Source organism: Takifugu rubripes, chromosome 13, assembly GCF_901000725.2.
Source record: "Takifugu rubripes chromosome 13, fTakRub1.2, whole genome shotgun sequence".
Classification (NCBI taxonomy): domain Eukaryota; kingdom Metazoa; phylum Chordata; class Actinopteri; order Tetraodontiformes; family Tetraodontidae; genus Takifugu; species Takifugu rubripes.
In genome coordinates, this window is record NC_042297.1 from 1,456,740 (window position 1) to 1,480,887 (window position 24,148).

The 24,148-nt window shown below is 52.8% G+C and overlaps 1 protein-coding gene across 3 annotated transcripts in view; it reads right to left on the minus strand.

Annotated features, from left to right (window-relative positions):
* LOC115252039 (elongation factor-like GTPase 1) overlaps positions 1–23,579 on the minus strand; it is a 24,362-nt gene extending 783 nt beyond the window's left edge. The window contains exons 1-23 of one of the 3 annotated variants that reach the window (XM_029846264.1): positions 23,518–23,579; positions 23,210–23,298; positions 18,605–18,672; positions 18,447–18,531; positions 18,249–18,382; positions 17,977–18,114; positions 17,682–17,887; positions 17,442–17,565; positions 17,207–17,286; positions 16,978–17,114; positions 16,773–16,895; positions 16,602–16,701; positions 15,428–15,518; positions 15,184–15,394; positions 14,907–15,070; positions 14,617–14,743; positions 7,619–7,750; positions 7,110–7,257; positions 2,853–2,982; positions 2,415–2,538; positions 2,115–2,319; positions 1,562–2,040; positions 1,168–1,352 (exon numbers count right to left, since the gene is read on the minus strand). In XM_029846264.1, the coding sequence (XP_029702124.1) occupies positions 1,168–1,352; positions 1,562–2,040; positions 2,115–2,319; positions 2,415–2,538; positions 2,853–2,982; positions 7,110–7,257; positions 7,619–7,750; positions 14,617–14,743; positions 14,907–15,070; positions 15,184–15,394; positions 15,428–15,518; positions 16,602–16,701; positions 16,773–16,895; positions 16,978–17,114; positions 17,207–17,286; positions 17,442–17,565; positions 17,682–17,887; positions 17,977–18,114; positions 18,249–18,382; positions 18,447–18,531; positions 18,605–18,672; positions 23,210–23,285 (3,267 nt within the window). In that variant the 5' untranslated portion in view covers positions 23,286–23,298; positions 23,518–23,579. Of the gene's footprint in view, positions 1–1,167; positions 1,353–1,561; positions 2,041–2,114; positions 2,320–2,414; positions 2,539–2,852; positions 2,983–7,109; positions 7,258–7,618; positions 7,751–14,616; positions 14,744–14,906; positions 15,071–15,183; positions 15,519–16,601; positions 16,702–16,772; positions 16,896–16,977; positions 17,115–17,206; positions 17,287–17,441; positions 17,566–17,681; positions 17,888–17,976; positions 18,115–18,248; positions 18,383–18,446; positions 18,532–18,604; positions 18,673–23,209; positions 23,299–23,517 lie in introns of all 3 variants that reach the window. The other 2 variants (XM_029846266.1, XM_029846263.1) reach the window with 2 other exon arrangements.
* Positions 23,580–24,148: the final 569 nt, after the last annotated feature.

Here is a 24,148-nt window from a genome sequence, read left to right on the forward strand (position 1 = left end):
CCATTAAGCAAAATGATTTTAAAATGATTAAATGTGATTTGGCTCCTTTAGCAGCAACAAAGACTCAAACGTTGGGTTTGGTTCCCTCTGAAACCACCCAGGCAGATGTGGTGGTTCTGGAGACCTGCTGGTTCTGTTAGAGCGGCTGAACCAGGATGACTGGAACAGTGAGCAGGGGAGCCACCGCAGCAAAGCACGTGCACGCACGCACGCACGCACGCACGCACGCACGCACGCACGCACGCACGCACGCACGCACGCACGCACGCAATCTGCTGGAGCCCCAGGGGATGTGGTGGAAGGTGATTAACGTCTTCAAACGTGGCTTGAACACTTAAAACCAGCATCACATAACTAGGTAACTAGTGACCGACTAACCAAGTACCAGGTAACCAAGTATCAAGTAACCAACTATCCATGTAACTAACTAATCAGGAAACTGGTAACTAGGTTACCAGGTAAACATGTACCAGATAACCAAATACAAAGTTTAGGGGCTACTAGGTAATCAGATAATGGATAACCAGCTAGCTAACTAACTAACTAACTAACTAACTAACTAACTGACTGACTGACTGACTCACTGACTGACTGACTGAACTGGGTTACCTGGTGACTGGGTTAATCAGGTAACCCAGTCACCAGGTAACCAGTGTTCTGGGCCAGTCGGACTGCTGCTTTCATCCGTTCATGAAACACCAGATATCAGGAACTGGACCCGTGTCCGTACTGGTCTGGTCACCCCCATGAACTGGACTCGTGTCCGTACTGGTCTGGTCACCCCCAGGAACTGGACCCGTGTCCGTACTGGTCTGGTCACCCCCAGGAACTGGACCCGTGTCCGTACTGGTCTGGTCACCCCCATGAACTGGACCCGTGTCCGTACTGGTCTGGTCACCCCCAGGAACTGGACCCGTGTCCGTACTGGTCTGGTCACCCCCAGGAACTGGACCCGTGTCCGTACTGGTCTGGTCACCCCCAGGAACTGGACTCGTGTCCGTACTGGTCTGGTCACCCCAGGAACTGGACCCGTGTCCGTACTGGTCTGGTCACCCCCAGGAACTGGACCCGTGTCCGTACTGGTCTGGTCACCCCCAGGAACTGGACTCGTGTCCGTACTGGTCTGGTCACCCCCCCTAAAAGGTAGCAGAGATCTCCAATAATCACCTCCCAGTGGCTGAAGACCAGTTGGGGACTGGCCAGCCCGCTGGTTCTCTTGCGGATCTCGTCGGCGAACCCGAAGCTCTCGGCCACAGGGACCAGCGCTTTAATGATGAACATGTCCGTCCCCTCCTTCATCTCCTCATGGAGGACTCGACCTTCTCTCTTGCCCAGGACGCCGTACACTCGACCTGCTCACGACAGGACGTCCCGTTAGTCACATGGTTCACGTTTGCATGTTTTACACGCGATATACAGGGAGGGCGACGTGTGTGACCAGCTGGTAACCAGTTAATGATGGGGGGTCATGTGACCCCAGGAGCAAACATGTAGAGTCTAGCTCCCGTAACCACATAATAACCACATTTATGATCTCCATAAGGTCCGAGGAGACTCTCACCCAGCACGTCGGCAGTGGCCATGATCTCACAGGTGTACATGGCGGCCATGAGCCTCTGGGGCTGGGCCAGGAAGGCCCGTCGACACGCCTCCTTCACACCTGCCATCAGCTGTCCAGAGACCGGTCTGTAGCAGTCTGCCGAGGCCCCCTCCTGCTGCCGGCGCCGCACCTGAGCGGCCTCATCTTCGGCTTCACCCATCAGAGTGTGCGGTCCCGACCTGTCCTCTGGGAGCCCCCGGTGCTGTGGGAGGGCTGACGGTTGGACGTCCCACCGCTCCACAGAGAAGCACACCCCCATCAGGGGCTCCTCACACATGGGTCCCGACAGCGCGGCCAGCTGGAAGCCGCTGACGACGCTGTTGTCAAACTCCCGTAAAACAGCGCCCTCGCCGGCCCCCGTCTCCGCCCGGGCCAGGACCTGCCACACGGAGGGCCGCTGGTAGCCTTCCACGCTGTTCAGCAGGATGTTTGGACCGTATCTAGGAAGCCCCCCAGCACCAACGTTTACGACGACGTCACATGTACGATGTGAAGATTCGTGTTCTCACCAGACCTTCGAGGCCCAAAGGACCAGATCCGCTCTACGGCGTCCCTCCACTTCCATCCCTGCAGCAGGTTCTCCAGCTGGCCTTTGAGTCCACTGAGGGACTCCAGAGTCCTGGCGTTGACGTCCACGTGCTTCCCCTCTCTCAGAGACATGTTGAGCTGCTCCAGAGTGCGAATCAGCTCCGTACTGGCCTCCAATAGCTGAGTCACCTCTGGTAGGACAGAGACAACAGGTGGACAGTTGTCCCGGCAGCCCACGGACACATACAGGTGTGTGTGTGTGTGTGCGCGTGTGTGTGTGTGTCACCCTGTGGCAGCGGCATCGCTCGCACGCTGATCGTGGACAGCCTGTTGGGAGTGGTGAGGGTCACCAGCCCGGTGGGGTCCAGGTGCAGCGTCTCAGAACGGGCCTGGGACGCCTCCTCTTTCACCTGATCACACACAGGAAGAACACAAGAACCCTTTTGTCCATCAGCGTTCCCAGACACACGAGCAGGTGGACACGTCACATGGGTGAAGACACGGTTTCAAGGCTCCTAGACACATCTGCAGTGATGGACACAGAGTCAATAGATGTCCCCAGCCTGAGCCAAAGGGACACCTTCGCCCCAGCTGCCAACATCTGCTGGCCCACCAGTGCAGAGGCTTCAGGGTTTGCCTTCCAACCATTAGAACCAGTCCTGGACCTCCACAGGAGCATGATTAAACACAGGTGTAGGACCCACACCTGGCTCAGCCGACTCACCTGGTGGATTATAGCAACCTTCTGCTGCTTGCCCAGGTCTTCGTTCACCATGTCCACTTTGGGAGGACGCACCAGCGTCTCTCTGAATGGAATGATGGGTTCTGACGCGCTGATCTCAATTTTAGCAAACCTGGAAAGAGGAATTCAGAAACGTTCAGGTTCAGGTTGGAAGCGCAGCTCATAGCAGTCAGCCTGATGCTAGCGTCCTCCTGGGGCCGACCCCCTCCAGATGAATGCAGATCAACACCAGCAAACACCTTCAGCATTAAACCCCAAAAACATGCTAATCATATCGCCTGCCATCGCCCTTGGCAACCGCCAGAAGAAAGACCAAAGAACAAGGGTGTTAAATGTTGGGCGATAAAGTAGGCTAACCTGATGGAGGGAGGAGGAAGGTGGATGTTCTAGCTCGAGGCAGAGGAGCAGGTGACACTGTGATTTATGAGGAGAAGGTGGAGGAGCTGAAGGTCTGCCCCGGAAGGAAGAGGAATGAAGGCTGGTCAAAGGAAAACATGGTTCCGGAAGGTGGTAGAAGAAGAAGGAAGGAAGTGTGGAGAAGAGGTACAGGTGGACCAGAGGGGGTGAGAGCAGAGCTTAGAGCCTCTGAAAGGCTTGAGGTTCTCCTTGGGAGCAGAGCTGATGGACACGATCGGGAATGAGTAGATCAGAGGGAGGTGTTAGATGGTTTGGACATGGACAGAGGAGGGAGGGTGGATCCATCAGGAGCAGGATGCTGAGCTTCAACGGCCAGGCAGGAGGCCCAGAGCAAAGAGGAGGTTTATGGTTGTGGAGAACGAGGATCTGAAGTCCGTTGGTGTGAGAGGAGAAGAAGAAGAAGAAGATATAGAAGGTCTGGTCAGATGGAGAGAGTGGCCCCCCGAGGTGGCCCCTGAGCCAAATGTAGATGGAAGATCCATGATGAATGTATCCTATGGTTTTCTATACATTGTATTCAGCTATGATTTCCCAAAGATTCTGAACTGAACCTGCATGAACCTGCAGATGGACCTCAGCACAGGTTAGAAATGTTGACCTCTGCTTCACGGGGTCAGTTTCACCAGGATGTGAGATGTGTTTGGTCAGGTGACCCAAGGCGAACAACAATATTCACAGAAACGGACGTTTGGACTGTGAACTGGGCAGAAACCAGGAGACCAGGACAGAAGACCGACATCCCATCGCTCCAAATGTGATGGTGCCTTCATGTTCATGACAGGGCGCATTTGTTCGTGGTATTGGATCACTACAGCAGGAGGTGCTGCCGTCTGCTCCTCAACCATAGCCTCTTCTCCTGTGAAGACGTGTGAAGTCCAAGCTAGGTGGCTGGTTGTTGGTGCCAGGCGGGCTGGTCTGAGGAGTCCAGAAGCTGCTGATCTACTGGGATCTTCACCCACAACCATCTCCAGGGCGCACAGAGAGGTGGTCCAGCAGGGCAGAGGAGACTGGATCAGAACACCATCTCTGAACAAGACCTGGAACCTTGAAGCAGCAGGAGACCACGTGGTGCCCCCCCCGGTCTGATCAGTCTCCGTTCAGCTGCAACATTCAGATGGTCCATCAGGATTTGGCGTAACCATCATGACAGCATGGACCCGTCCTGTCCTGTCCTCCATCAACAGGTCAGGCTGGACTGCTGGGGGGGGGGGGGGACGGGGACATTTCCAACACCTGAAGGCAAAAGGGGGTCCGGCCCCCTACTGGAGATGGCCAGGGGAGATAGGGAGGGAGGAAGAGAGACAGAGGGAGGGAGGGAGAGAGCGAGGGAGGAAGGGAGAGAGAGAGGGGGAGGGAGAGAGAGGGGGAGGGGGAGGAGAGGGGGAGGGAGAGGAGGGTATAAATAATCCAATCAGACTGCCAGACCGATAATGTCAGACTGGCCTATTTTGGCAGCAGTGTCAGGAGGGTGCTCTTAAAGGGGCAGGAGGGTGCTCTTAAAGGGGCAGGAGGGTGCTCTTAAAGGGGCAGGAGGGTGCTCTTAAAGGGGCAGGAGGAGAAGTAAAGTTCCCCCAGTTTAAAGTGGACGACCAGTAACTCACTGGTGAACCAGTCCTCTGGCCAATCAGGAGGCTTCACCAACAACTGGTCAACCAATAGATCATCTAGACTCGTGGTTCTCTGACCACTGACAGCACCTGACCCTGACTCCCCCTGACTCCTCCTGACTCCAGCTCCACTCCTCCATGACTCCAGCTCCAGTCCACTCCTCCTGACTCCAGCTCCACTCCTCCATGACTCCAGCTCCAGCTCCACTCCTCCTGACTCCAGCTCCAGTCCACTCCTCATGACTCCTCCTGACTCCAGCTCCAGTCCTCCTGACTCCAGCTCCAGTCCACTCCTCATGACTCCTCCTGACTCCAGCTCCAGTCCTCCTGACTCCAGCTCCAGTCCTCCTAACTCCAGCTCCAGTCCACTCCTCCTGACTCCAGCTCCAGTCCTCATGACTCCAGCTCCAGTCCTCCTAACTCCAGCTCCAGTCCACTCCTCCTGACTCCAGCTCCACTCCTCCATGACTCCAGCTCCAGCTCCACTCCTCCTGACTCCAGCTCCAGTCCACTCCTCATGACTCCTCCTGACTCCAGCTCCAGTCCTCCTGACTCCAGCTCCAGTCCACTCCTCATGACTCCTCCTGACTCCAGCTCCAGTCCTCCTGACTCCAGCTCCAGTCCTCCTAACTCCAGCTCCAGTCCACTCCTCCTGACTCCAGCTCCAGTCCTCATGACTCCAGCTCCAGTCCTCCTAACTCCAGCTCCAGTCCACTCCTCCTGACTCCAGCTCCAGTCCTCATGACTCCAGCTCCAGTCCTCCTGACTCCAGCTCCAGTCCACTCCTCCATGACTCCAGCTCCAGTCCTCCTGACTCCAGCTCCAGTCCACTCCTCATGACTCCTCATGACTCCAGCTCCAGTCCACTCCTCCTGACTCCAGCTCCACTCCTCATGACTCCAGCTCCAGTCCTCCTGACTCCAGCTCCAGTCCACTCCTCATGACTCCTCATGACTCCAGCTCCAGTCCACTCCTCCTGACTCCAGCTCCACTCCTCATGACTCCAGCTCCAGTCCTCCTGACTCCAGCTCCAGTCCACTCCTCCATGACTCCAGCTCCAGTCCTCCTGACTCCAGCTCCAGTCCACTCCTCATGACTCCTCCATGACTCCAGCTCCAGTCCTCCTGACTCCAGCTCCAGTCCACTCCTCCATGACTCCAGCTCCAGTCCTCCTGACTCCAGCTCCAGTCCTCCTGACTCCAGCTCCAGTCCACTCCTCCATGACTCCAGCTCCAGTCCTCCTGACTCCAGCTCCACTCCTCCTGACTCCAGCTCCAGTCCACTCCTCCATGACTCCAGCTCCAGTCCTCCTGACTCCAGCTCCAGTCCACTCCTCATGACTCCTCATGACTCCAGCTCCTGGGCTTAGTCAGGGAGTTCCACATGGTTCTATTCTCGGACCAAGGCTTGTACACATGTTCATTTCCCAACCTTTCCTAAAATTAGGAGCATTCATGACTTGTAGTTTGGATTATTGAAATTCATTGTTGTGAGTCCACAGCAAAATGCTGCAGCCACAGTTAAGAGACACATTTGTGTTTTCCTTCCTGGCTGCCCAGCAAATCCATGACGGTTCTCAAAATACCTCTCCGGATCTCGATGGCCTTTGAGGTCAAGCTCCATCATATCTGGAGGCGTTAGCAGCACCAGACCATCCCAGAGGAGCACACCAATTTCAGAAATGTTAACTTGTGGTTCCCAGAACCTTCAGCAGTGTAATGAGGGACGAGTATTGAGTGATCAGGAGCCCTGCTGTGGACCTGGCTCCTTGTCCAGGGAGACGACTCCTTCTCTACTCTGACAGTTTCATTTTGGAGGAACCTCATAGTTTTGTGTAGCTATAGTCACTATTCTAGTTCACTAGTTCTTCTAGTTCTTTAGCTACCCTGAGTTCTGCTGCCACAGGCCTGGAGACGGGGTAGAGGAACAGGACCCAACCTTATTGGTTGATGGCTGCATGTTCTACACCCCTCTCCTCTTTCAACTGCAGCTTTGTGCCCGTCTGCCTCACGCTGTATCCTAAAGTATCCCGGAGATCAGGTCAGCTGGTCTGCCTCCCAGATGTTGGCACCAGCCAACACTGTATCCAAATCTGACCACATCTCCTCCACGTTTCTGTGCACGTTAGATACAGAAGAGTGAGTAAAGAGGTGGACGAGGCTGAGGAACCACCAGAGCCTCCTGCATCCATCCTGCACGTGTGACTGGTGTTTACCGCTCTCTGAGGTCATCCAGGCAGCGCTGGAGATGAACTTCACCGGCAGTAACCAGAACATGTTCTCCCGTTTCCTGAATGAGAACCTCAGCACATGGATCGGCCTGGTTCAAGAGACGCATCCCACGCACCAGCTTTGGCATCTCGCCTAGCGCACAAACACAAAGGTGGAAACCGCTGAATTTCAGGCTTTTAAATTACTGAGACGTATATTTATTAAAGATTCTTTTTTTTGATGAGTGAAGACACTCGTTTGTGTTTTACTCTTGCTTGTGAGTAGAATAAATCATCATGTTAAGAATATTTTGCCTTGAAGAATTCATCTATTCAACAAGTTAGAGGAAAAGTGCTGAATATGCGAACCAACATTTTAGTGAGGAAAGTAAAATATTGATTCTGCTGCAAAGAATTTACTTTGGAATCCTGTAAATGTTATAGCTGCTGAGTTTCAATATTATTCCTTTTGGTTTTAATCTTCAGAGATCATATAAAACCACTCCGAGCCCTACTTGGATGCTTGGGTTCTATGGCAACGCGCACGATGGGCGTGGCTTCAAAGTTGAGCGGCGTGAAGGGCGAGCAGGCCGGGGTGGACGACAGCGTGGCCGACTTCAAGACGTAGTCGTCCAGGCCGCCGATGCCTGACGGAAAGGACAGGAGATTAGCGTTAGCAGGGTTAGCAGGGACGGAGGACAACAGGAGGACATTTAGGACAAAATCATGGCTCACTCATAACAACATGTAACTTTAGTGTCTTCAAAATGTGTGTGTGTGTGTGTGTGTGTGTGTGTGTGTGCGTGCGTGCGTGTGTGTGTGTGTCTTGTTCTGTAATCACGATGGAAGGAATCAGGTAGATACACAGATGTACAGAATTAGTGGGAGAGAGACGAAAGGACCACCAAGACTCCACCCCCAAGGAAGAGCGAAGAACCATTGGTGGAGCAACCTCACCCAGGACCCGGGACCAGGCACCTCAAGCCCAAACAGAGCCAGAACCCCCACCTGCCCCCGAGAGGGAGCCCAAATCCCAGCCTGTCCGGACAAATGTGAGCAGAACCTGGACATGAGGTACGAGGGTCACAGGGGCACCGTGGAGTTGCTGAATGAGCAGCTCCAGACCCACCCGTGCTGGTTCTGACTGCTGCCGGAGATGCAGGACTTGCAGAAGCTGCCCGTTTCCATGGCTACGGTAAAGCAGCGGCGTGCTCATGGCTAAACTATCATATATAGATAATGAGTGTATGAGATGCTGCTGGGCTGGCGGCCCGCTTCAGATGGAACCTGCTGATGTCTGAGCAGCTCAGGATGACTCAGTGCTGAAGACATTTCCTCCGACCTCAGCTGCAACTGGCTGCGACCCAAGTTATATAAAGCCGCTGGTTTTTCCCATCCTCTCATGTCGCCCTCCCCCACCCTCGATTAGAACCAGCCCCCAACAGCAGAGCACGGAACCAGGCAGCGGCCAGCCCAGAAAAACGGAGCGAAGGTCTGAGGGGAAGCAGACAGCACATTTGGCCCCGGCTCCTCACCCTGCTGACCTCAGTGGACCCTCCAGATACGTGCGCGTGCAGTGCACGTGCGTGTGCAGTGCACGTGCGTGTGCAGTGCATGTGCGTGTGTGTGCAGTGCACACTCAGCACCGTCACTGTTATGACCATCAGAGCGGCCTCACTGATGTTACTCCTGTTAATCCATTATTGAGCAGGTCTGTCTGAGTGTGTCACTCACTCCAGCAAACATAATGTCGGAATTTCCTCTGGTTCAGTCGGGGATGAAACAGGAAGTGGGACAAGACGTGAATGGACCGGAGCCTGTTAGAGCGTCCCGGAGCCAAACACACGGAATCAATTATCTCCTGCCCCATGTTGGCCAGCTGCTGCTGCAGCGCTGCAGAAATGGGGATTCAAAAGCAGCAAATATGACAGAGGCGGAAGATCTGGACCATCTGGATCTGGACCATCTGGATCTGGACCATCTGGACCTGGACCATCTGGACCTGGACCATCTGGATCCGGATCTGGGGTTGATACAACCTGGAAAATCTCCCCCGTTTAAACATCCTATGGAATTCCCCCTTCACTGGAAAGTCCCACTGAGCTGTGTGTGTGTGTGTGTGTGTGTGTGTGTGGATGTACAGTACATGTGTGTGTGTGAGTGGAAGTATAGTGTGTGTGTGTGTGTGAGTGGATGCATGTGTGTGTGTGTCTGTGAGTGTGTGTGAGTGGATGTACAGTACATGTGTGTGTGTGAGTGTGTGTGTGTGAGTGGATGCATGTGTGTGTGTGTGTGTGAGTGGATATACAGTACGTGTGTGTGTGAATGGGTGTGTGTGTGAGTGGATGCATGTGTGTGTGTGTGTGAGTGGATGTACAGTACATGTGTGTGTGTGAGTGGGTGTGTGAGTGGATGCATGTGTGTGTGTGTGTGTGTGTGTGAGTGGATGTACAGTACATGTGTGTGTGTGAGTAGAAGTATAGTGTGTGTGTGTGTGAGTGGATGCATGTGTGTGTGTGCGTGAGTGTGTGTGAGTGGATGTACAGTACATGTGTGTGTGTGTGTGTGTGTGTGTGTGTGTGTGTGAGTGGATGTGTGTGAGTGGATGTAGAGTACGTGTGTGTCTGTGAGTGTGTGTGTGAGTGGATGTATGTGTGTGTGTGAGTGGATTTATGTGTGTGTGTGTATGTGTGTGTGTGTGTGTGAGTGGATGTACAGTACATGTGTGTGTGTGTGTGAGTGGATTTATGTGTGTGTGTGTATGTGTATGTGTGTGTGTGAGTGGATGTACAGTACATGTGTGTGTGTGTGTGTGTGTGTGTGTGTGTGTGTGTGAGTGAGTGGATGTATGTGTGTGTGTGTGTGAGTGGATGTATGTGTGTGTGTGAGTGAGTGGATGTGTGTGTGTGAGTGGATGCATGTGTGTGTGTGTGTGTGTGTGTGTGTGTGTTCTTCAACGAGAATCAGAAATCATTCACTAGTCAAACAGTGTGTCTCAATCTGTCCATAGAGGAAACAGGACTCGTTGCCATGGAGACTAGTTGACGTTGTGCTCCACCTGTTCTGATGTTTCCACTCTGTAACTCCTCTAAAGCAACTGACCACTGAACAGACGGGTAAATTTATCGAGCTAATTGGGAGACAGTCTGAGCCGTTAGCTGGGCGGATTAAAACCAGCAGCCCTGGGTCTAATCCACTCCAGACCTGCAACTGGAACACCAGACCTGGAACTGGAGCACCAGACCTGGAACTGGAGCTCCAGACCTGGAACTGGAGCACCAGACCTGGAATTGGAGCACCAGACCTGGAATTGGAGCTCCAGACCTGCAACTGGAACACCAGACCTGGAACTGGAGCACCAGACCTGGAACTGGAGCACCAGACCTGGAACTGGAGCACCAGACCTGGAATTGGAGCTCCAGACCTGGAACTGGAGCACCAGACCTGGAATTGGAGCTCCAGACCTGCAACTGGAACACCAGACCTGGAACTGGAACACCAGACCTGGAACTGGAGCACCAGACCTGGAACTGGAGCACCAGACCTGGAACTGGAGCTCCAGACCTGGAACTAGACCTCTGTCACTCTGATGCATCAACCAGAAATGGAAGAAAAAACAAGAGGCCCAGCTTTTGACTCTCGTCCCATCCAGAGGACCACCACAAGACCACCACAGGCCCACCAGAGGACCACCACAAGACCACCACAGGCCCACCAGAGGACCACCAGAGGCCCAACAGAGGACCATCAGAGGACCACAACAAGACCACCACAGGCCCACCAGAGGACCACAACAAGACCACCACAGGCCCACCAGAGGACCACCAGAGGACCACCACAGGCCCACCAGAGGACCACAACAAGACCACCACAGGCCCACAAGAGGACCACCACAGGCCCACCAGAGGACCACCACAGGCCCACCAGCGGACCACCACAAGACCACCACAGGCCCACCAGAGGACCACCACAGGCCCACCAGAGGACCACCACAGGACCACCAGAGGACCACCACAGGCCCACCAGATGGTTCCTCATGGCTTAGAACCTTGGGCCGGTAATGAGCGGTTCCTGGTGTTCTCCAAACATCAGAGCGTTCATCTCAACCCTGTCTTCTGTCCACTCCACTGGACTCTAATAGCGGCCACAGGGGCCGCAAGGATTAGTGTTGGAGCTGCAGATGTGGACCAGAATCACAAGGTTCCACACAGGCGAATGAGGCCGAGCTGAAAGGTCCAGACCTGCTGGTCCAGAAGGATGTAGCACCCCACCCCCTAACCCCGAATGTCTTGTCCGTCCCGGCACGACGGACGTGCGACTCACTGCATTTATTCTTGGCACAAAGGAAGTGGGACATTGGGATCAGCATCTAACGTGACTCCTTACGGGTCACATGTTGAACTAACCGGGTCACTTCAGTCACATGACAGAAATAGGCTCACTCAGGTAAGAAGTGATACACCTGTGTGCTTCTGTGGGGGCAGCAGAGAGGACGGCCCGCTGCTCCTCATCGAGAAGATCAGTGCTAACAGGACGCCCCCTTAGTGCACGGCCCTGAGACGTGTCCTTCACATGGATGAAGATCACCTGGAGGTTAGTAGTACAGGTGACATCACGAGCAGGCAGTCGGTCAACCCCAGTGGACCAAAAAGAACCAGTGAGGAACCATCAGCCACAGTTGTCCCACTGAGGCCAAAGTCAGTCCTGACCAAATGTTCTTAAGGTTCTGACTGCATGGACCAGCATCCACACACAAGTGTGGGTTACTGAGGCACAGGGGACAAAACTGGAACACAGGTGTCTTCTTCTACCCTAAAAATGGCGCGTACATTCAGAAATGCTCCGCGTCCTGCCGGAGCCCGCCTGGACGTCTCCCGTCTGGCTGGTCCCACATGTGATCCACGAGGATCCACGAGGATCCATGAGGATCTGCTGGAGTGTATCCCAGCTGCATGTGGGTGAAGCTCAGTCGCCTGTGGGGGCATGTGGGGGATTGGAACCTTGCTCAAAGGCACCTCAGCAATGCTCTGAAGGTGTCCTGCTGCCCTACCAGGGTTGTCCTGGGCCCATGGACCTCTGTCCTATCACCATGGATACCATCATGCATGGACAGATGATGCACCAACACGCTCCGCTGATGAACATCCACCCGTCAGAGTCTCTCAGAATCCACCTCCCATTTGACCGCTCCAGCCACTTCACGCCTCACGCACGCCCCCTACTGGAGAAGGTCCGCCTAACCTGCTCGACTGAGCCACATCGCTCAGGACTGGCTGCTCAGAACCAGTCACCCTGGACCGGTAACCAGTAGCTCAGAATGGGTCAGGACTGTGTGAGGGTCAAAGCACTGGGATGTGGGGGAGGCCAGGAGCCACTGGAGGACCCTTTCCTTCGGTAGGCCAGAGAAGATCCTTCAGGAGCAGGACAGGACAGGAGAGGAGCAGGACAGTGAGGACAGCAGCAGGACAGGACAGGAGAGGAGCAGGACAGTGAGGACAGCAGCAGGACAGGACAGGACAGGAGAGGAGCAGGACAGTGAGGACAGCAGCAGGACAGGACAGGACAGGAGAGGAGCAGGACAGTGAGGACAGCAGCAGGACAGGACAGGACAGGACAGCAGCAGGACAGGACAGGACAGGAGAGGAGAGGAGCAGGACAGGACAGGAGAGGAGCAGGACAGGACAGGAGAGGAGCAGGACAGTGAGGACAGCAGCAGGACAGTGAGGACAGCAGCAGGACAGGACAGGACAGGACAGCAGGACAGGACAGGACAGGAGAGGAGAGGAGCAGGACAGGACAGGAGAGGAGCAGGACAGGACAGGAGAGGAGCAGGACAGTGAGGACAGCAGCAGGACAGTGAGGACAGCAGCAGGACAGGACAGGACAGGACAGCAGCAGGACAGGACAGGAGAGGAGAGGAGCAGGACAGGACAGGAGAGGAGCAGGACAGGACAGGAGAGGAGCAGGACAGTGAGGACAGCAGCAGGACAGTGAGGACAGCAGCAGGACAGGACAGGACAGGAGAGGAGAGGAGCAGGACAGGACAGGAGAGGAGCAGGACAGGACAGGAGAGGAGCAGGACAGGACAGGAGAGGAGCAGGACAGTGAGGACAGCAGCAGGACAGTGAGGACAGCAGCAGGACAGGACAGGACAGGAGAGGAGAGGAGAGGAGCAGGACAGGACAGGAGAGGAGCAGGACAGGACAGGAGAGGAGCAGGACAGTGAGGACAGCAGCAGGACAGTGAGGACAGCAGCAGGACAGGACAGGACAGGAGAGGAGAGGAGCAGGACAGGACAGGAGAGGAGCAGGACAGGACAGGAGAGGAGCAGGACAGGACAGGAGAGGAGCAGGACAGGACAGGAGAGGAGCAGGACAGTGAGGACAGCAGCAGGACAGGACAGGACAGGACAGGAGAGGAGCAGGTCTGACAGTGAAGGACGCATGAAGAGCACCATGTCTGATGACTCTGGGAGCTCAGCAGGGCCGGACTTGGACTGGAAACGGTGTCAAGGACGACTGAGGGACAGACGGGCCAATTTGTCAAAGCGCCAGTGGTTGGATGACGACAGACCAGCCAAAATCTGCTTAATCCCCACAAACTGGAGCAACAGAACCAGACCCCCTCAGAAACGCCGTCCAGTTCTAATGAGAGCAGACGCGTCCTCGGATCAGTTAGCACAAGTCCAGGTGTCCCAGACTGCTTTATGTCACGTGTCTTTTTGTCCACTCCCAAAAGGTCCGCCTCCCTGCTGCTGCTGTCGGCTTTATAACCCGTTAAAAGAAACTAGTAGTGGGACTAAATATTAGGTCAAGGACCTTCAGATGACCTTCAGGTGACCTCCAGGGGCGGTGCTAGCTCAGCCTGTTGGGACCTGGGCGGAGGAGCAGAGGGTTCCTGGTTCCAGCCCCAGTGCAGACGAAACATGGAGGGAGTTCTGATAGCAGGGGGAGGTGCCAGAACACCTTCAGAGCACTGCCCAGGTACCCTTGAGCAAGGGCTCATAGGAAATGCTCATAGGAGCCTGTGATGGACTCATCCGGGGGGGGGGGGGGCCTTCACCCATTGTGGACCCTCCTGGTGACCATGAAAGGGAGAAAAGTGGTGAAGAAGACGAGACGGGAGAGCTTCAGGTGGACACAGCAGCCGTTGGCCCCCCCTGCTGGAGATGTGTCCAACCCTGCCTCGGACGCGGTCTCCGTTTGGCCCCCATTCGCCCATCGATCCTGGCCCGATCGCCATCGCTCACGTCCGTCTCTGACCTCTGGGAGATGCAGCGTTGAGCTCCTGTCCTCTGGGATGTTCTCCACCTTCTGTTTCCCCTCAGCTCACACCTGCTAACTGGGCTAACCTGCTAACTGGGCTAACCTGCTAACTGGGCTAACTGGGCTAACTGGCTGCTTGGATGGTGCTTTATCAATGATAGTCAGCTCAACGTTTCCCATGCTGCTGTAGTTCGGGTCACATGACCCAAGAATCCAGGGAGTGTAGGGCAGACGCTGAGCAGACCTACCCAGGATGTTTCCAGCAGGAACCTCCTCCAGCTCCTCCAGCTCTCTGCCCATCAGCAGGTACAGCTTGTCCAAGGAGCAGCAAGAGAGATGAGGCACATCGGGCGAACTGCTGGGGCCCCCCTGCAGCTGCACAACAGAGACAGAGGACGGAAGCATCAGAGAAAAGGATGTTCCTTTTGGAACGCCGCCGGAGCGGCGGAACAAGGTCGATGGGAGAAGGTTCAGTCCGTGGTGACGTGGTGAGAGCAACAAAACACAAGTGTGAAGGACGGAAGGACTGTGGGCTCACCAGACTCAGGCCCTTGGCCGGGTCGTACTTCGGTCCAAGAACAAAGACCTTCTGTCCTTTCCTGACCGTTCTGCTGTAAACTCGGGCAAACGCAATGAAGACCTCTTTCTGGTCTTCTCCCTGCGGCGTCCTGGAGTCTTTCAGAGCCAGATCCTCTGAAATAGCTGAGAGACAAAGAAGGACATGTTTGGTGAATGTCAACATCAAACTGTCCTCCTGCAACACATTTAATATCTGAATATCACATTTAATATCTTAATATTTAACAGCTGAAGACCTTTGGACAGGTCCTCAGCGGCTGGACGTGCAGAGGGAGACAGGTCCTCAGCGGCTGGACGTGCAGAGGGAGACAGGTCCTCGGTGGCTGGACGTGCAGAGGGAGACAGGTCCTCAGCGGCTGGACGTGCAGAGGGAGACAGGTCCTCAGCGGCTGGACGTGCAGAGGGAGACAGGTCCTCAGCGGCTGGACGTGCAGAGGGAGACGGGTCCTCGGCGGCTGGACGTGCAGAGGGAGACGGGTCTTTGTGTCCCTCTGGTGCGGCCATCATCCTCTCTGCGTGTCTCTGTCTCGCTGCGTCTCGCCGCTGTGCGATCTGATCCTGAGTCAGGGGTCTGAGCACAGACACAAGAAGGTCCTGACACAACCCACCATCTGCATCCAGACATACATGAACATTTTAATTAACATAAATGAACATTTTCATCTTATATTTAGGGACTAGATGGAGCGGTTTCACCCTGAGGAAGGACAGACTGTCACTACCGCGAGTCAGCAGCAGGGGGCGGTGCTGCGGAGGGAGACCAGAAAATATAGTTTCCACCTATTTAGCTGCTTTTTAATGAAGGAAAAGTCAGAGGGATCTAAAGACAGAGCCGAACCTCAAGGACAAAGCTAAGGACAGCTCAGACGTCAGAGCGTCTGGCTCTCAGGTGGCCTAGTCACGTCTTTTAATGCCAGTTCTGTCCTCATATCTCAGGAATACACAGTTATATATATTATATAATATTGATACGACCTGAAGCAACGATGTAAATGAACCACAGACACACAGATCCCAGCTCCAACAGTAGCCTGTGAGGGGCCCCTGATCCCAGCTCCAACAGTAGCCTGTGAGGGGCCCCTGATCCCAGCTCCAACAGTAGCCTGTGAGGGGCCCCTGATCCCAGCTCCAACAGTAGCCTGTGAGGGGCCCCTGATCCCAGCTCCAACAGTAGCCTGTGAGGGGCCCCTGATCCCAGCTCCAACAGTAGCCTGTGAGGGGCCTAGAGAAGCTGGCCCTTTTTCTGTCATCGTCCTCTGAACCACCTGGTCTTTCTCAGTCTCACGTCCAGCTGTGGGAACATCTGGCTGCTGCTCTGGTTCTAGCGGACACGAGTTGGCTGTTAGAACTCAACCCTGTCCAGAGAAGCAGAGCAGCAGCAGACCGGCCTCCTCTGTCAGACAGACGGGTCAGAACCACGGCCAGATCATTCGTAGGGCTCAAGTGGCTCTTGGTTCCCATCAGACCTGCGTCAGGACGTGGCCTCGGTGCTGTGCTCAGCTCTGACACCTCCCAGGGCCAGGTTCAGGCCTCCTGGGACACTCGGGTCCCGAGCCAACGGATGCAGACTGCCCCTCGTGGTTCTCTGGGTGCTAGACAACAGGAACCAGGATGGGAACCGACACAGAACCATCGGTTCAGGCTTTAGATTTACCTGGGCCTGTTCTGAGGCAACATCCTGGCATCCACAGCAAACATCTTGGACACAAAGATGATGGCCGGAGCGTCCTCCCGGCTGGAACACTCTAGGAAAGCTGGAACACACAGTCAGGACACGTGTGTGTGTGTGTGTGTGTGTGTGTGTGTGTGAGCGTGAGACAGCAACCTTGCTTGAGCTGCTGGGTCTCTTCAGGCAGAGCCTCAAACCCTCGAGCTCCGACACTCAGCAGCTTCTCCACCCTCTCGGCCGTCATGTCTAAGGGGCTGGGAAGCTTCTCACACACCATCGCTGCAGTGTGTGTTCAGGAATTGGGCAAAACACAAACGTCCACCGTCCACTGACAAACGTTTCCCTCCAGATTCCAGGATACAAAGGACCGCCTGGGAAACAGGTAACCACTGGCTACAGATGGCAGAGAGGAGGACCTTTGGGTCGGAGTGTCGCAGGTCTCTGGCCGCCACCTTCACGCCCAGTGATGACATCACTCTGTCCACCTTCTCCTGGTCTCTGGCAGAAAAACACCACCGACACGTTAGCACAGACGGCAGCACATCCACCACGTGAGGCACACACACACACACACACACGCGCACACACACCTTCTGGTCACAACAGCATCATATAAACTCCAGATGTTGTCAAGCACCAGCTGCACAAACAGATTCTTCTTCCCTTTTGTCTGCAGCAAAGAAGAAAGTCGAGTGAGAATATTCAGCAGTTGTATTGTTGTTGTTCATGTTTGTTGTGTTTCTTTGTTTATGTTCATCATCTGATTCCTAGTTTTGAGGCTCCCCATGAGGCTCCAGCAGGGGGCGCTGGTTTAGGGGCGGTTACCTGAGCTCCTTTCAGGATCTTCTTGGCTTTAGCGTGGAGGTAAAAATCCCCCCACAGGGTTCTGAGCAGCACCTGGGGGTTGATGCCCATCCTCTGGCTGTAGATCTGAGCAAACTGCTGGATGCTTCAAAGCACAGGTAAAGGTCACAGGTCACACGGAGACTCCACCACTCAGGAGTCGTCTGCAGGTCAACGTCGATAATACCGAAGCTCGGCACCGGTCGCCATGCTCCGCCTCACCTGAAGCCCCACCCATCGATGGCGCTCGCAAACACCACGTTTCCTTGGTCGGGAGAAAAGTAGAGGTGGGAGTCGTCGACCTCCTCCAGGCCAGCGCTCCAGTCATAAAGCGGGTCTCCTCCAGGGAGCGGCTCCTCCTTCTGCTCCTTCTCTGCACGCTCCTCCAGCACTCGAGACGTGAACAACGTCCCCGTCACGGCGTTCACCTGCAAACACAGGTGTGAAGCCAAGCTAGGTCAGGACGTCGGGACATCAAAGAGAGCAGACCTCAGAAGGAGGGAAGCCCCACCCTCACCTGCTCTAGTATCTTCTGCAGGTGACTGTAGGCCTCCTGGGATGTGAGCTTCAGCTCCACGATGAGGCGGTCCATCTTGTTGATGACCAGCACCGGCTTGATGTTCTCCAGCCACGCCTGGCGTAGGACAGCCTGGGTCTACACACACACACACCTGATGCAACCTTGTCCTGCTCATGAATGTTCTCAGGCGTTCTGGACCACCAAGAGCTGCTGGGTCACCTCGGGAGACCAGACGCACGTTGTGAAACAGAAAGAGCAGTGATGTTCACCTGTGGACACACTCCCTCCACAGCATCGAGCACCACAATGGCCCCATCACACAGCCTCACAGCTGTGGACACCTCAGAGGAGAAGTCCACGTGGCCGGGGGAGTCGATGAGGTTCAGCAGGTACTCCTCCGCTCCTGTCACCACAAACACCCTCCACTATCAATCAGAACCTGGACGGCCCGGCCACGAGGTCCTTACCGTGGCGGTAATGCAGAGAGATGGCGCTGCTCTTCATGGTGATGCCCCTGATCTGCTCGTCCTCTCTGCTGTCCAGGTACCTCAGCTGAAACAGCAGCAAATCAGTCTCACTCCGCCCCACCTCGGAGCCCCGTGTGACCCGGCAGGAAGCTGCTTACCTTCCCCGCCAGTCTGCTGGAGATGATCCCGTTACTGGCCACCAGGCAGTCCGCCAGCGTGGTCTTACCTGCACAGGTGCAGCAGAGGCCAGAACATCTGAGTCCTACAACCTCCTTCATGACACATCCAAGTTCCCCAAACAGCACTTTGGTTTGGAGCTGTGAATTATTGACCTGGCCCCAAACGCCCTGGTAATAAGTGGTAATAACTGGTAATAACAATGTCCATCCATCCATCCATTCTCTACCGCTTATCCGGGGTCGGGTCGCGGGGGCAGCAGCCTAAGGAGAGAAGCCCAGACTTCCCTCTCCCCAGCTACCTCCTCCAGCTCATCCAGAGGGATCCCCAGGCGTTCCCAGACCAGCCGAGAGACATAGTCTCGGTAATAACAATGTAATATAGCTAATAACCAACACACACGTCATACACCTGGATGGGACTGTAATAACTAACACACACGTCATACACCTGGATGGGACTGTAATAACTAACACACACAGTCACACACCTGGATGGGACTGTAATAACTAACACACACGTCATACACCTGGATGGGACTGTAATAACTAACACACACGTCATACACCTGGATGGGACTGTAATAACTAACACACACGTCATACACCTGGATGGGACTGTAATAACTAACACACACGTCATACACCTGGATGGGACTGTAATAACTAACACACACGTCATACACCTGGATGGGACTGTAATAACTAACACACAGTCACACACCTGGATGGGACTGTAATAACTAACACACACAGTCATACACCTGGATGGACTGTAATAACTAACACACACGTCATACACCTGGATGGGACTGTAATAACTAACACACACAGTCACACACCTGGATGGGACTGTAATAACTAACACACACCGTCATACACCTGGATGGGACTGTAATAACTAACACACACAGTCACACACCTGGATGGGACTGTAATAACTAACACAGTCATACACCTGGATGGGACTGTAATAACTAACACACACAGTCACACACCTGGATGGGACTGTAATAACTAACACAGTCACACACCTGGATGGGACTGTAATAACTAACACACACGTCATACACCTGGATGGGACTGTAATAACTAACACACACGTCATACACCTGGATGGGACTGTAATAACTAACACACACCGTCATACACCTGGATGGGACTGTAATAACTAACACACACAGTCACACACCTGGATGGGACTGTAATAACTAACACACACAGTCACACACCTGGATGGGACTGTAATAACTAACACACACCGTCATACACCTGGATGGGACTGTAATAACTAACACACACCGTCATACACCTGGATGGGACTGTAATAACTAACACACACCGTCATACACCTGGATGGGACTGTAATAACTAACACACACAGTCACACACCTGGATGGGACTGTAATAACTAACACACACAGTCACACACCTGGATGGGACTGTAATAACTAACACACACAGTCACACACCTGGATGGGACTGTAATAACTAACACACAGTCATACACCTGGATGGGACTGTAATAACTAACACAGTCACACACCTGGATGGGACTGTAATAACTAACACACAGTCATACACCTGGATGGGACCGTAATAACTAACACAGTCACACACCTGGATGGGACTGTAATAACTACCACACACGTCATACACCTGGATGGGACAGTAATAACTAACACACACAGTCATACACCTGGATGGGACTGTAATAACTAACACACACAGTCACACACCTGGATGGGACTGTAATAACTAACACACACGTCATACACCTGGATGGGACTGTAATAACTAACACACACAGTCACACACCTGGATGGGACTGTAATAACTAACACACAGTCATACACCTGGATGGGACTGTAATAACTAACACACACGTCATACACCTGGATGGGACTGTAATAACTAACACACCGTCATGCACCTGGATGGGACAGTAATAACTAACACACACGTCATACACCTGGATGGGACTGTAATAACTAACACACACGTCATACACCTGGATGGGACTGTAATAACTAACACACAGTCATGCACCTGGATGGGACTGTAATAACTAACACAGTCATACACCTGGATGGGACTGTAATAACTAACACACACAGTCACACACCTGGATGGGACTGTAATAACTAACACACACGTCATACACCTGGATGGGACTGTAATAACTAACACACACCGTCATACACCTGGATGGGACTGTAATAACTAACACACACAGTCACACACCTGGATGGGACTGTAATAACTAACACACACAGTCACACACCTGGATGGGACTGTAATAACTAACACACACCGTCATACACCTGGATGGGACTGTAATAACTAACACACACCGTCATACACCTGGATGGGACTGTAATAACTAACACACACCGTCATACACCTGGATGGGACTGTAATAACTAACACACACAGTCACACACCTGGATGGGACTGTAATAACTAACACACACAGTCACACACCTGGATGGGACTGTAATAACTAACACACACAGTCACACACCTGGATGGGACTGTAATAACTAACACACAGTCATACACCTGGATGGGACTGTAATAACTAACACACACAGTCATACACCTGGATGGGACTGTAATAACTAACACAGTCACACACCTGGATGGGACTGTAATAACTAACACACACAGTCACACACCTGGATGGGACTGTAATAACTACCACACACGTCATACACCTGGATGGGACTGTAATAACTAACACACCGTCATGCACCTGGATGGGACAGTAATAACTAACACACACGTCATACACCTGGATGGGACTGTAATAACTAACACACACGTCATACACCTGGATGGGACTGTAATAACTAACACACACCGTCATACACCTGGATGGGACTGTAATAACTAACACACACAGTCACACACCTGGATGGGACTGTAATAACTAACACACACAGTCACACACCTGGATGGGACTGTAATAACTAACACACACAGTCACACACCTGGATGGGACTGTAATAACTAACACACACAGTCATACACCTGGATGGGACTGTAATAACTAACACACACAGTCATACAGCTGGATGGGACTGTAATAACTAACACACAGTCATACACCTGGATGGGACTGTAATAACTAACACACACAGTCATACACCTGGATGGGACTGTAATAACTAACACACACAGTCACACACCTGGATGGGACTGTAATAACTAACACACACGTCACACACCTGGATGGGACTGTAATAACTAACACACAGTCACACACCTGGATGGGACTGTAATAACTAACACACACAGTCACACACCTGGATGGGACTGTAATAACTAACACACACAGTCATACACCTGGATGGGACTGTAATAACTAACACACACCGTCACACACCTGGATGGGACTGTAATAACTAACACACACAGTCACACACCTGGATGGGACTGTAATAACTAACACACAGTCATACACCTGGATGGGACTGTAATAACTAACACACAGTCATACACCTGGATGGGACTGTAATAACTAACACACACAGTCACACACCTGGATGGGACTGTAATAACTAACACACAGTCACACACCTGGATGGGACTGTAATAACTAACACACACAGTCACACACCTGGATGGGACTGTAATAACTAACACAGTCATACACCTGGATGGGACTGTAATAACTAACACACACAGTCACACACCTGGATGGGACTGTAATAACTAACACAGTCATACACCTGGATGGGACTGTAATAACTAACACACACAGTCACACACCTGGATGGGACTGTAATAACTAACACACACAGTCACACACCTGGATGGGACTGTAATAACTAACACACAGTCACACACCTGGATGGGACTGTAATAACTAACACACACAGTCACACACCTGGATGGGACTGTAATAACTAACACACACAGTCACACACCTGGATGGGACTGTAATAACTAACACACACAGTCACACACCTGGATGGGACTGTAATAACTAACACACCGTCATGCACCTGGATGGGACTGTAATAACTAACACACACAGTCATACAGCTGGATGGGACTGTAATAACTAACACACAGTCACACACCTGGATGGGACTGTAATAACTAACACACAGTCATACACCTGGATGGGACTGTAATAACTAACACACAGTCATACACCTGGATGGGACTGTAATAACTAACACACACAGTCACACACCTGGATGGGACTGTAATAACTAACACACACAGTCACACACCTGGATGGGACTGTAATAACTAACACACACAGTCACACACCTGGATGGGACTGTAATAACTAACACACACAGTCACACACCTGGATGGGACTGTAATAACTAACACACACAGTCACACACCTGGATGGGACTGTAATAACTAACACACACCGTCATACACCTGGATGGGACTGTAATAACTAACACACACAGTCACACACCTGGATGGGACTGTAATAACTAACACACACCGTCATACACCTGGATGGGACTGTAATAACTGACACTGGGTGTGCGCGGCTTCCTGAGCCTGTGAACGCGTGCGTGTCTCGTGTGCGCGTGTTGCGGGTGAGCGGACACTGACCGTGGTCCACATGGGCCAGGATACACAGGTTTCTGATGTTGGCAGGGTTTTTCTGCAGGGCGGTGATTTTCTCCATGCTACCGGGGCTCCTGGAACAGAAACAGGGCGCTCATTCATACACCGGTCGGTCGCTCCCGATTCAGTCGGTTCTGTCGATTCTGAGGATCCAGTCAGACACGGGACAAGCGGCACCCGTGACATCTGCTGTGTGCTAACAAAATTAGCTGATGCTTTATAGTGAGGAGGAATAAGGCAAAAGCTTTACTGTACTAAAGCAAATACAGTCAGAAAAGAGAGTAAATTCATACTTTCCGCATCAACGCTCCTCACGTTGTTTACCCGGAAGTTAATGGAGACACTAACCACGCCCACTTGAGCACATTGGTGGTGCCTTCTCGATGTGTCGGAAAAAGGAGAACTCGCGACTCCACAGTTCAGAGCGTTTAACATGTTCATATTAAAAATAAAACGCGATTATGTTTGGTCATGGAGAGATATCACAATTCATGTGTGGCCTTAAATTAGGAACTTTTAACTCTTCCAGTTCTTTATCAGTGAATAAATTATTTGTGTTTGCTAATTTGCTTTAAAGCAGTCATAAAACCATCGATCAAGCAGTTTTAAACCTAACCCAGCTGAAGGTTCACAGGTTCATTTTGCCTAATTTAGTCAGCTATATTTGAATTTATGTGCTCCTTAGTCCCATCATTTTGTAATTTCATACTTGGAAGAATATAATGACTCTGGATAAACGCCCTCGATTCTTGACACCTATTTTGTGAGCCGAAAGCATCCGGACATGTGGAACTGCATCAATACACAGTAAGATCAGTTACCTGATCACCATAGCAACGCAGCAGTTTGATTCAAGTATCAGCATGATGCAGTTTACAACACATGCTCCTTTATTCTTTTATATGTTAAACTTCAAGAGAACAA